Source organism: Nannospalax galili, unplaced genomic scaffold (genome assembly GCF_000622305.1).
Source record: "Nannospalax galili isolate Female #2095 unplaced genomic scaffold, S.galili_v1.0 scaffold1328, whole genome shotgun sequence".
In the NCBI taxonomy this organism is placed as follows: domain Eukaryota; kingdom Metazoa; phylum Chordata; class Mammalia; order Rodentia; family Spalacidae; genus Nannospalax; species Nannospalax galili.
The window spans coordinates 559,923-570,623 of NW_008358795.1; the positions used below are offsets into that span (position 1 = coordinate 559,923).

At 52.1% G+C, this 10,701-nt stretch overlaps 1 protein-coding gene across 3 annotated transcripts; it reads right to left on the reverse strand.

Annotated features, from left to right (window-relative positions):
- Window positions 1-604: 604 nt before the first annotated feature.
- Rela (RELA proto-oncogene, NF-kB subunit) lies at window positions 605-10,695 on the reverse strand. Of its 3 annotated transcripts, none has more exons than XM_008822199.3 (11): window positions 10,614-10,695; window positions 10,022-10,048; window positions 9,774-9,925; window positions 9,489-9,637; window positions 8,564-8,655; window positions 8,127-8,258; window positions 7,228-7,332; window positions 6,834-7,046; window positions 3,412-3,492; window positions 3,224-3,298; window positions 605-1,966 (listed from the first exon to the last, which is right to left on the reverse strand). In XM_008822199.3, exons 1-11 carry the CDS (start codon window positions 10,618-10,620, stop codon window positions 1,353-1,355), a joined length of 1,647 nt encoding a protein of 548 aa, XP_008820421.1. In that variant the 5' UTR covers window positions 10,621-10,695; the 3' UTR covers window positions 605-1,352. The 3 variants fall into 3 exon arrangements, with proteins under 3 accessions (XP_008820421.1, XP_029414056.1, XP_029414057.1); XM_029558196.1 differs by having other exon boundaries at window positions 10,022-10,156; window positions 10,614-10,686; XM_029558197.1 differs by lacking the exons at window positions 8,564-8,655; window positions 10,022-10,048; window positions 10,614-10,695 and having other exon boundaries at window positions 9,774-9,901.
- Window positions 10,696-10,701: the final 6 nt, after the last annotated feature.

Genomic DNA, 10,701 nt, shown 5'->3' on the forward strand with positions numbered 1-10,701 from the left:
GTGGGCCCAAAGAAAAACACGGAAAGATACCCTGGGTTTTTTTAAGGGTTGGGGGGACGCAGGTAAAAAAAACCCCAAACCCAAAAAAAAAAAAAAAAAAAAAAAAAAAAAATACCACGAATCACCCCAGAATGCTATCAAAAGCAGGCAGATTTTTAATTGGTACCACCTTTTCACCAGGCGAGGCAAACTCCTTTGGTCACTCAAGAGACAGGCCCAAAGTTCTTGAGACAGTTTTAGCCCAGGCTGGCCTGGAAAAGAGTTGCCAAGGATGATCTGACTCCTGATTCCCCAAGGGTGTAGAACCGGCTTTGTGTAGTTTTTTATCCCGAGTTCCCGGTCATTCCCACTGTGGCCCCAGCCCCTCCCTCTTACCTGGCTGACCAATGACCTAAGCAGGGTGGGTCGGGTTCTCCAAATGACTCTACCCCACAGCTAAAGGGCCCTACTGGACTCTGCCTCACCACCAGTTTACACCTACCACATGTGAGCCATAGCGTTCCAGGGGCACCCCCAGACCCCCCCCCCCCACCCCGTGGCAGTGCACATTAGTTTTACCAACATCCAGAGTGAGTGCTCTGTTTGCTCAAAGACTGCAAATCTCTTGCTAGCCAGCATGGTAACACATTTATTAGTTCAGTTAGAAAGCAAGAGTCCAATTGCTTTAATCCTCAGTAAAAACTCTGCTGGAGAACTTCCAGCTGCCCACCCCGATTATCCAATTTGCCCTGCTATTAAGGCACTTGAGAACAGGGGAGCAGGGATGTCTCAGACCAAACTCCCTCAGGATCCTGAAGGCCAGTGCTGTCCCGTGCCACCAGCTCCCCTCAGCACTGGAAGAGTTGGCAGGGCAGGAAAATGGCCCCTCAAGCGCTGGTGTCTGGCAGCACCACGTAGGAGCTGCTGGTGGGAGCGTTGTTTTGGATCAAGGTGTCCAAGAGTCCATGTTGAGGAAGACACTTGATAATAAGGCTTTGTGGCCTTAAGGCCACAGCTCCAGCCTGCCTCTTCTAGAGTGCTAGAACTGGAGCGTGTGACACAGGACCCCAGGGTTTCCGAGGGAAGGGAGCTGACCATCAACACAGTGCAAGTCCTCCCAGCTCCATTTCCAGAGAAGTTAATGCTTCTGCTTAAGCACCTCCAGAGAGAGAGAGACAGAGATGAGAGAGAGAGAGAGAGAGAGAGAGAGAGAGAGAGAGAGAGAGAATGAAAGAGTAAAATGTGCCACCCCCAGAAAACATCACCCAGAGAAGTCAGGGTCAGTTGGAGCACACTCCCCAGAACCCTTAAGTGTTTTGGGAGGGCTTTAACCCCTGCAACCTGGTGCTCTGGGCAGGGCCAATGTCAGCTGCTTAGGAGCTGATTTGACTCAGAAGAGCAGAGAAGTCCATATCCGCAATGGAGGAGAAGTCTTCATCCCCTGAGAGGCCATTGGGGAGTCCCGAGGTCCCCAGGGATGTAGGTGCTGGGTCAGGGGGCCTCTGGGAACCTGTCATCAGGCGAGTTATAGCCTCGGGGTACTCCATCAGCATGGGCTCAGCTGTGGGGTGGGACATGGATACACCCTGATTCAGCAGCTGCTGAAATTCTGAGTTGTCGACAGATGCCAGGTCCGTGAACACGCCTGTGTCTGCGCTGTTGCCGAGCAAGGCCCCCAGGTCTTCATCAGCATCGAACTGTAGGTGCAGCAGTGCTTCCGACAGTGTGCCTTCCCCGGCCTGGGTGGTCTTTGGGATAGGTGGGGCCATGGCTTGGGGAGCGCATGGGGCTACAACTGACACAGGAACTGGGGTATGGGCCAGAGCTGGTGCCATGGCTGAGGGGGGGACCAATGTCTGGGTCAGGACTGGGGCAGAGGATGGTGTCACGGCCTGGTTTGAGATCTTCCCAGAAGGTAACACCATGGGGGGAAACTCATCAAAGTTGATGGTGCTGAGGGATGTTGGAAAGGTATAGGGCTGGGAGGCTGGAGGAGAAAGACAAAGAGGCAAGGGTCAGGAAAAGCACTTAGAGACATACCCTACCTCTGTCACTCAGCCACTCTCGATACTGCTTAGGATCTGTTCCTCTCCAGGGAGCTGCTTTCCTCCTGGCCTCTAGGGTCCATTTTCAAGGCCTTCAGTGGAGCGCTCCCTCACTACTTGGCCCCTGACTTTTTATTTCTTTTGTTTTGGTTTTAAAAGACACCTTGTAGCCCCAGTTGACCTAGAACTTGCTATGTAGACCAGGCTGGCCTCAATCTCACAGAGATCTACTTGCCTTTGCCTCCTGAGTGCTGGGATTAAAGGTATGCACCCCCATGCCCAGCTCCCCTGACCTTTTGAAGTGCTTCTCATTTTAAAGCTGTAAAACCAACTGAGAGGATAGGCCCACGGAACTCCCAAGAAACAGGCCATGTAGGCATGTGCCGCTTTTCCATACACTGGCACTTACAACTGATTACTTCAGAGGTAACTTTTTCTTCTTTCCAAATTCAGTCAAGAGCTAGGGGTAGAAACCACCCATCTCCAACTTCTTTATCTCAAGGCAACCAACTCAGGTTTGTTTGTTTGTTTCCTGGTACTGGGATTGAACTTGGGGCCTTATGCCAGGCAAGCACTGTACTGCTAAGCTAGATCACAGCCCTACTTTTAATTTTTTTTTTTTTGGTCTTTTTGAGATAGAAGCCCGAGCTGGCCTGGCACTATGTAGACCAGCCTGGCCTCAATCTCACAGAGATCCACCTGCCTCTGCCTCCCAAGTGCTGGGGTTAAAGGTGTGCATGACTACACTCAGCCCCTACTTTGACCTTTTATTGTAAGACAGAGTGTCACTATTTTGCTCAGGCTGGCCTTGAACCTGTAATCATCCTGCTTTACCCTCCCAAGTAGCTGGAATTACAGGCTAGAAACATGAGGCCCAGACCTAGCTCAGGGTTTAACAAGTGTAGCCTCAGACTTCCATGTATGTAAGCATCCCTAGGAAGCTGTCGATTCCTGTACCACACTTAAAAGCCTCAAGTTCTGATCAGCCTGTAACAGGCCGAAGAATCCACACCCGCACTGCTCCCCAGGTGATCAGGGCAGAGGCCCAGGCCCCATCGGAGAAGCATGGGCCTCAGAGAGCAGGCTTCAATCCCCAGCTGAAGCTGATGCCTCTACTCGGTTCCCTTTCAGAAGATACCACAACTTCAATCTCAACAGATCTGACCCTCTCATCCAGTGGGACAAGAGGAAATACTTACCTGGTTTGGGGATGGAAGATGAGCTTCGGGAAGGCACAGCAATACGCCGGGGTGGAGGCTGGGGGTCGGTAGGTCCTGCAGGGCAAAGGCTGGGTCAGCTCTAAGATCCCAGGGTGTCTTTTCCCCAATCCAGAGACCTGCCACCTGCCCACTGCCCCTCCGTCAGGCTCTCCCCACACCGTTCTCACCATTGAAAGGGCTCTTCTTCATGATGCTCCGGAAGGTCTCGTATGTCCTTTTGCGTTTCTCCTCAATCCGGTGGCGATCGTCTGGGAAAGCAATGAGGAGAATAGAGTTTGCTCTCCTTAGCTAGGCTCCAGTGCTCCCAGGGGCCTCTCAAGAGGAGAGTAAGGAGTCACACTTTCCCCAAGACCCATTCTCCCAACTAAGAAGCCAGTAGCTTTGAGAAGAAGGGTCTGTGAGCTGAACCTCAACCCCTAGGTGATGCCAAGCAAAGGGGCCCTGCTCTGTGGGACAGGAACCTCTAGCACAGGTGAGAATCTGTGCTGCTTGTCTCAGCATCCACCTGGGCTTGGAGGGAAGGAAGCACTCTGAATGCCACAGGCCTGCCTAAGACTTCCACAGACTCATCTGATGGCTTGACTTTAGACTTCAGTTTGACGCTAGCACCTCATTTCCAAAGCTGACTTCAACTCTCCACCAAAATCTGGTTCTCTTTCCTGTGTCTCCTGATTGTCTCTTGGTTTTGGACCAAAGCTAGAAACCTGGGAGCCTTCCTTAACACCTTCCTTTCTCTCCTCCATGTTCACTAACCCAGCTCAGTTTGCCAAGCACCTACTACATGCCAGCTTCCCTCTCAGCCACTCGGGATGTGGTCATGAGAAAGCACACAAGGTTTACTTCCAAAAGCAGTGACCTGAAAGGGTGCCAGGAGCTCCAGGATGCTTACATCCATGAACAAGGTGAGGGTAACAGCACTGGGTGTGAGGTCGGGGAGACTGACAAGAAGTGGTCAGGAACGGACTGGCATGAGATACTGGAAGCAGAGAGCCAAGAAGAAACCATAGCAAGACACAGGTCCTGAGGGGAGCCAGCTTGGTGTATATGTATATCACAGCACGGTGAAGTAACCCAGGGCAGGGACAGGAGGTATGGCCTTGCTCTGCCAGCCCTCTGCCAGCCTACTTGCTCATCTTCTCTTCCTGGAACATTGTACCATCTTCCAGAATAGCCTCTAAGCCTGTTTTTCTTGTTGCTGTTATTGTTTTGAGACAGGGTCCCATTATGTAGCCCCGGCTGGCCTGGAACCCACTATGTAGATCTGGCTGGCCTGGAACCCACTATGTAGACCTGGCTGGCCTGGAACCAACTATGTAGATCCGGCTGGCCTGGTACCTACTATGTAGACCCGGCTGGCCTTCAACTCCCAGATAGCTACCTGCCTCTGCTGCCCACATGCTGGGACTATCACACCTGGCAAATCTCTGGGCTTTTTTCCCTCCCTCTTTCCCTCCCTCCTTCCTTCCCTTCCTCCCTCCCTCTCTCTCTTTTTTGAAATAAGCTCTCATGTAGCCCAGGCTGGTGTCAAACACATTATGTAGCCAAGGATGACTTTGAATTTTCAATTCTCCTGCCTCTACCCTCCTCAGTGCTGTGATTACAAGTGTGGACTACTATGCTTGATTTAAGTGATGCTGGAGATTGAACCCATGGCCTCACGCATGCAAGACAAGCCCCTGACCAACTGAGTTGTGTCACCAGCCCAAGTCTCTCCATCTCTCATTCTCTACTCAGAGCAGTAGACTGTGTCCAGATCTGCTCACATCACATCTCTGCTGAGAGGCCTTCAGTGCTTCCCTGCTGCTTTCAGAGTGAAACCCCAGTTGCAGTGAGAACCTAACAAGACCCTTCTTTGTCTGGGCCTGCTCACTGCCTGGTGACTGTTGCCACCACAGATGCCCCTGAACAGGCTGTGTACACCCCAACACCCCTTCCTTCCCAGGACTGGGCCACTGGCCTGGAGAATCACTTCAGGTCTTTCTCCAAGGTAAATGCCACATCCTCCATTTACCCATCTCCATTTCCCCATGCCTGCACGCCCTTAGCACTCTGAATACACCTCCATTTGGTATGTCATTCTGCAACTTAAGGATGTGATCTGCACCTGTCTTCCTAAAGACTGAGCTTGCAAAAGGCAGGGAACGTCTCACTCAGTTTTGCATGTACGGCTCATGGCACAGGCCGTGTCTGTACACAAAGCTTTGACCAAAATGTAGCTGGGCTGTAGGGAAGTGACAAGAGACACCAGATAACAACAAATCCAGAGAGCCAGGACCTAGGATCAGACACAGATGCCTCTTACAGCTAGTAAGCATGGGCAAGCTTCCAGCTTCAACAGGTGATGAGAGATTAAAATCGGGTGACTTATGGAAATGCTCACCAAGGGGCAGAAGTAGTAGATAGAGCGTGATATGCTGGGTGGCATTAAGTGAGGCAAGAAACAAACTCTGATTAGTCACATTGCAGAACAACCACAGCCTAAGACATGCAATCAGGCAAACCTGTCACTGTATGAACATCTCATTTTATTTCATTATTTTTGTATTTGTATATACGTGTGGTATATGTACATGTTCCTGTGGGTGCATGCACATGTTCAGGTGCATGTGCACGTAGGTGTGCATACATGTAGAGGTTGGGGTCTTTGCTAGCTGCCTTTCTAGATCATGTGCCACCTGATTTTTTGAGACAGGATCTCTCACTGATCATGAAGCTCCTTCTGAGCTCCAGAGGTCCATTATAAACACATGCCACTATACTCAGCTTACTGTATAAACATCTTTTAAAATTGCACTATTTACTTATTTATTTATTTATTTAAAGACAGGGTCTCACTATGCAGTTCTCACACGTCTGGAACTTGCTCTGCAGACCAGGGGGGCCTCAAACTCACAGAGATCTACCTGTCTTTGCCTTTTGAGTGCTGGGATTAAAGATGTAAGCCACCACAGCTTATCCAATTAAAAAAAGTATGTGTAAATGTATGCCATGTGTGTATGAGTGCCCTTGGAGGCCAGAGTGGATGTTGGCTCCCCTAGAGCTAGAGTTCCAGGCAGTTGTGAACCACTCAACATGGGTGCTGGGAACTGAATATGGATTCTCTAGAGAATAAGTGCTCTTAACCTGAATCATCTCTCCAGCCCGTACATAAGCATCTTAAAGTGTACTTACACAAGCCAAGATGCCTGAAATGTCTGTGAGCAGTATATCTTTTTTTTTAAAAAAAGATTTACTATTTTTATTTATGTGTGTGTGTGTGTGTGTGTGTATGTGAGTTTATGTGCACCATTGGTATGTAGGTGCCTGTGGAAGCCAGGGGGCTTCAGATCTGTAACCAGTGTTCCAGACACTTGTGAGCCACCTAATGTGGGTGTTGGGAACTGAACCCAGATCCTCTCAAGAACAGTAAGTGCTCTTAACCAGGAAGCCATCTCTCCAGCCCCCTAGGCAATACAGTCTTATGGGAACACCACTATGTATGTGGTCTGTTCTTGACCAAAATGTTACATGGCGATCACTATGGTATGTATAAATCCCAAGTGCTGGCTTCAGACATCCAGCCCTGGTGCTGCCCTCCCCAGCTTTGTACCTGTGTCTGGCAGGTACTGGAACTCCATGGGCTCGCTGAGCTCCCGGTCAGAAGGCCTCCGGAGCTGCATGGAGACTCGAACTGGAGCCTGCAGGCTGGGGTCTGCGTAGGGAGGGGTCCGGAACACAATGGCCACTTGCCGATGCACATCAGCTTGAGAAAAGGAGCCTCGGGCCTCCCAGCCGGGTCCCGTGAAATACACTTCAATGTCCTCTGCAGGAGACAATGAATGTACAGGTCAGTGTGTCTGACCCCCACAACCTGCTGCCTCCAGCTTCTGAAGCTTTGTCGAGGCCACTGAGGTCCCAGACACTAGACTACCTGGCACTCATCCCTTCTGCTCACAGTGCAGAGTCCTCTCCGTTCAGAGGCCAGCCCTGCCCCTGCTGTGTACCTTTCTGCACCTTGTCACACAGCAGGAAGATCTCATCTCCACCGAGGCAGCTCCCAGAGTTTCGGTTCACTCGGCAGATCTTGAGCTCGGCGGTGTTGGGGGCGCCTGAGGGTGTGACAACAAGGAAGGAAGCCCTGAACCACCAGAGGTCCCCAGGGTGACTGGCAGGAGATGCAACACCCATGCCTGGCCCAGCCCTGTCAAGGTGGTCCAGAGCTTGTCCAGCACACCTCTGCAGATCATTCCATTTGCCCCTCATCATCCAATTCAGCAACTACTTCCCTGCTGTGTGGTGTGTGCAGCACAGTTCTAACAAGGGAACGCACAGCAATGCATCAAGTGAACACCTCTGCCCTCGTGGAGCTCACAGTCCACAGGAACCAATCTCACCACACTTGCCCCTCACCACCAGGCACACATTCAGGGTCTGGTTCATCCCTACCTTGGCAAGGAGCCCTTTCTCCCTCACAGTTAATACTGGCTTCCTGTCCTAGGGGTTGCAGAGACTTTTATTTTCATTCATCCTGCTGGTTATTAAAAAGACTACGATCAATCAGTGTCAGCCCAGTTCATTGGACAGCTTCCTGTGAACTGCTGTGAGATTATCTCTGTCTAGCATTATCTGGTTCCTGGGAGTGCACTTCCTAGAGTCAGGAGCACAGTTCCTGGCATGCCGGCACCCATCACATGACATGGAACACATTCGCTTCCCAACACGCTCCTGGCCAGCCTGGAAACTACACCTTGAGGGCAGCTCCAGGACTTCTCTGCCCTGTTTCCTGCCAGCACAGCTGGGTACAGAAGTGACGAATGCCCCTCTCACAGGCCACACCCACCCCAGCCCCCTTTTTCTTCTCAGGCCCACCCTCTCCCTTTATTGTGGTTCCCTGGCCACTCACGGTTATCAAAGATAGGATGAGAGAGGACAGGTGGCAGGCGGAGGGGCCTGCCTGATGGGTCACACACTGTCACCTGGAAGCAGAGCCGCACCGCATTCAGGTCATAGTCCCCACGCTGCTCTTCTATGGGGACTGTTAGAAAAAACAGTCAGGAGAGCCAGGGGGATTGGGGAGGGGGACTGAGGGAGGCTACGTGAGGACATGTGAAGTCCAGGGGAGGAGGAAGACAAGGCTCTAGACCCATGACTGACTCTACTGTGACCCCAATATATAAACCCTCTCTAGGCCTCACTCTCAATGGTAGAATGAGGGTGTGCATGATTCCATATGCACTGCGAGGCTTGACCACGCAGGGGGATGCAGGACAGGAGGACTGGGGAAGGTGAAAGAGGTGTGCACAACACAGGCAGGCTGGTGCTCCTGACCCCTGCCCTCACCTTGGAAAGGGTTATTGTTGGTCTGGATGCGCTGGCTGATGGCTTGCTCCAGGTCTCGCTTCTTCACACATTGGATCCCCAGGTTCTGGAAGCTGAGGTGTCTTGGGCATCAGTCCTGTGTCCCCAGCAGAGCCTAGGACCCTCTTTCCTTGCTCAATCTGCTCCTCCCTCCCTCCCTCCTCCCCAGGTCTGTGCTGCTCTGTGCCTCACACTGTCCAGCACTAGAACCTGAGCCTTACTCAGCTGGCAAGCCTCCAGGCCACAGGGGCTTCTTCCCCATCTCTCAGCGCATTCTTCAAGGCCACTGCCCCTGTCCTGCATGGTATGCTCTTTTGGACTCCTGTGCTTTCTCAACATCCAAATGTTGCCAGAAAGGCCTTCTGTGACCTTCCAACCCAAAGTTGGTGGAACATGCCAGTTATCCTAGCGCTTGGGAGGTAGAAGCAGAATTCTAGCAAGTTCAAGGCCAGCCTGGGCTACAGGAGACTCTGTCTCAAAAGTAATGAGACCAGTTCCCTCCTTATCTTTCCAACCAATTACTTATTATGTTTCCTTTTCATCATGGAAATTATTGTTCACTAGCAGTATCTTCTCTGTACAATTGTTTACTGCTTGCCTTTTTATCAACTGATATTTAAACTCCACTTTTTTTTTTTTTTTAAGCTCCAGTTATCAGTGGTTGTTTCCCACACAAAAGACACTAAGGGACAGCTGGGCAGGGTGGTACATGCCTTTAGTCCCAGTACTTGGGAGGCAGAGGCAGGCGGATCTCTAAGTAAGTCCAGCCTGGTCTATCCTGTTTCAAAAAGATAAAAAAAAAAAAAAAAAAAAAAAGAAACAGTAGGGACTAACACTAACAGCTTCAGGCTGCCCAGCCTTTTATCTCATGACCTCATCTTCCACTATCAGCCTGTGGGGAGCTCACCTGTGGATGCAGCGGTCTGGACAGAGCTCAGCTTCATAGAAGCCATCCCGGCAGTCCTTCCCAACAAGTTCATGGGGGTGAGGCCGATGAGGTGGGTCCTTGGTGACCAGGGAGATGCGAACTGTTCCTGGTCCTGTGTAGCCATTGATCTGTCCAAAGTACAGAGTACTCTAGAGGCCAGCAATCCCAAACCTGGCTCCTATACAATGGGCAGGGTGGCCAGGAGGCAAGTCTGCTCCCTTCCACCACACTGCCCTCCACTCCCACCCCTAGGCTGGTGCCCACCTTGATGGTGGGGTGTGTCTTGGTGGTATCTGTACTCCTCTCTCCTGGGATACTGCCTGCTGAGCGACCCTCGCACTTGTAGCGGAATCGCATGCCCCGCTGCTTTGGCTGCTCGATGATCTCCACATAGGGGCCTGAAGCCTGGGCTGGTTCTGTGGGTCACATAGCCAGCCATCGGGTGCTGCCCCATGAACCCTGATCCCCCCAAACCCCAGTCACTCAGTACTGAGGAACGAGAGTCCACTTACCTGAGGGGAAGATGAGGGGAAACAGGTCTGAAAGGGAAGAAGACATTGTCAGCAAAGCCCACTGTCCATCCTTACCAGGGAAGGCCCGATGGAGCCAATCTCCCTTCTAGGGAAACTGAGTCAAGATCCCACAACCTGCCCAGAAAGGAAACAGCAGGGTCAGCAGCACTTATCTACTAAGAGGCATGGAAACCTTTCTCTAACGAGGGAAACTGAGTCAGTGCCTGCTTTATTTTCCTAAGGGACACTGAGCACTAACCCCCCTTCAGAGGGAAACTGAGTCAGATACTTTCTACCCTATAAGGAAAGGAAACCAAAACTAACCCCATCAACAACGGGGTGGGGGGGGTGTTGGAAACTGAGTCAAGAGTCGTCCCCACCTCCGCCCAGGAAGGATACAGAGTCAAGCCCCCCCTCCCCCGAGAAGGGAAACTGAGTCAGACCCCCTAGCAGCCCGCCCCGCCCCGTGCCACCCTCCCAGCCGCTCCCTGCGCAGCACCCAAAGGCGCAGAAAGGGGCGGAAGGGGGCGCGCGGGGTCTCCCTCCGCGGCCCCGGGGAGCAGCCATCGGGAGGGCGCTGAGGCCGCCTCACCGTCCATGGCTGGGGTCCCGGGGGCGGGGCCGGGGTCGCAGCTGAGCCCGCGGCGCGCTAACACGAAGCCATTCGCCAGAGGCGGAAA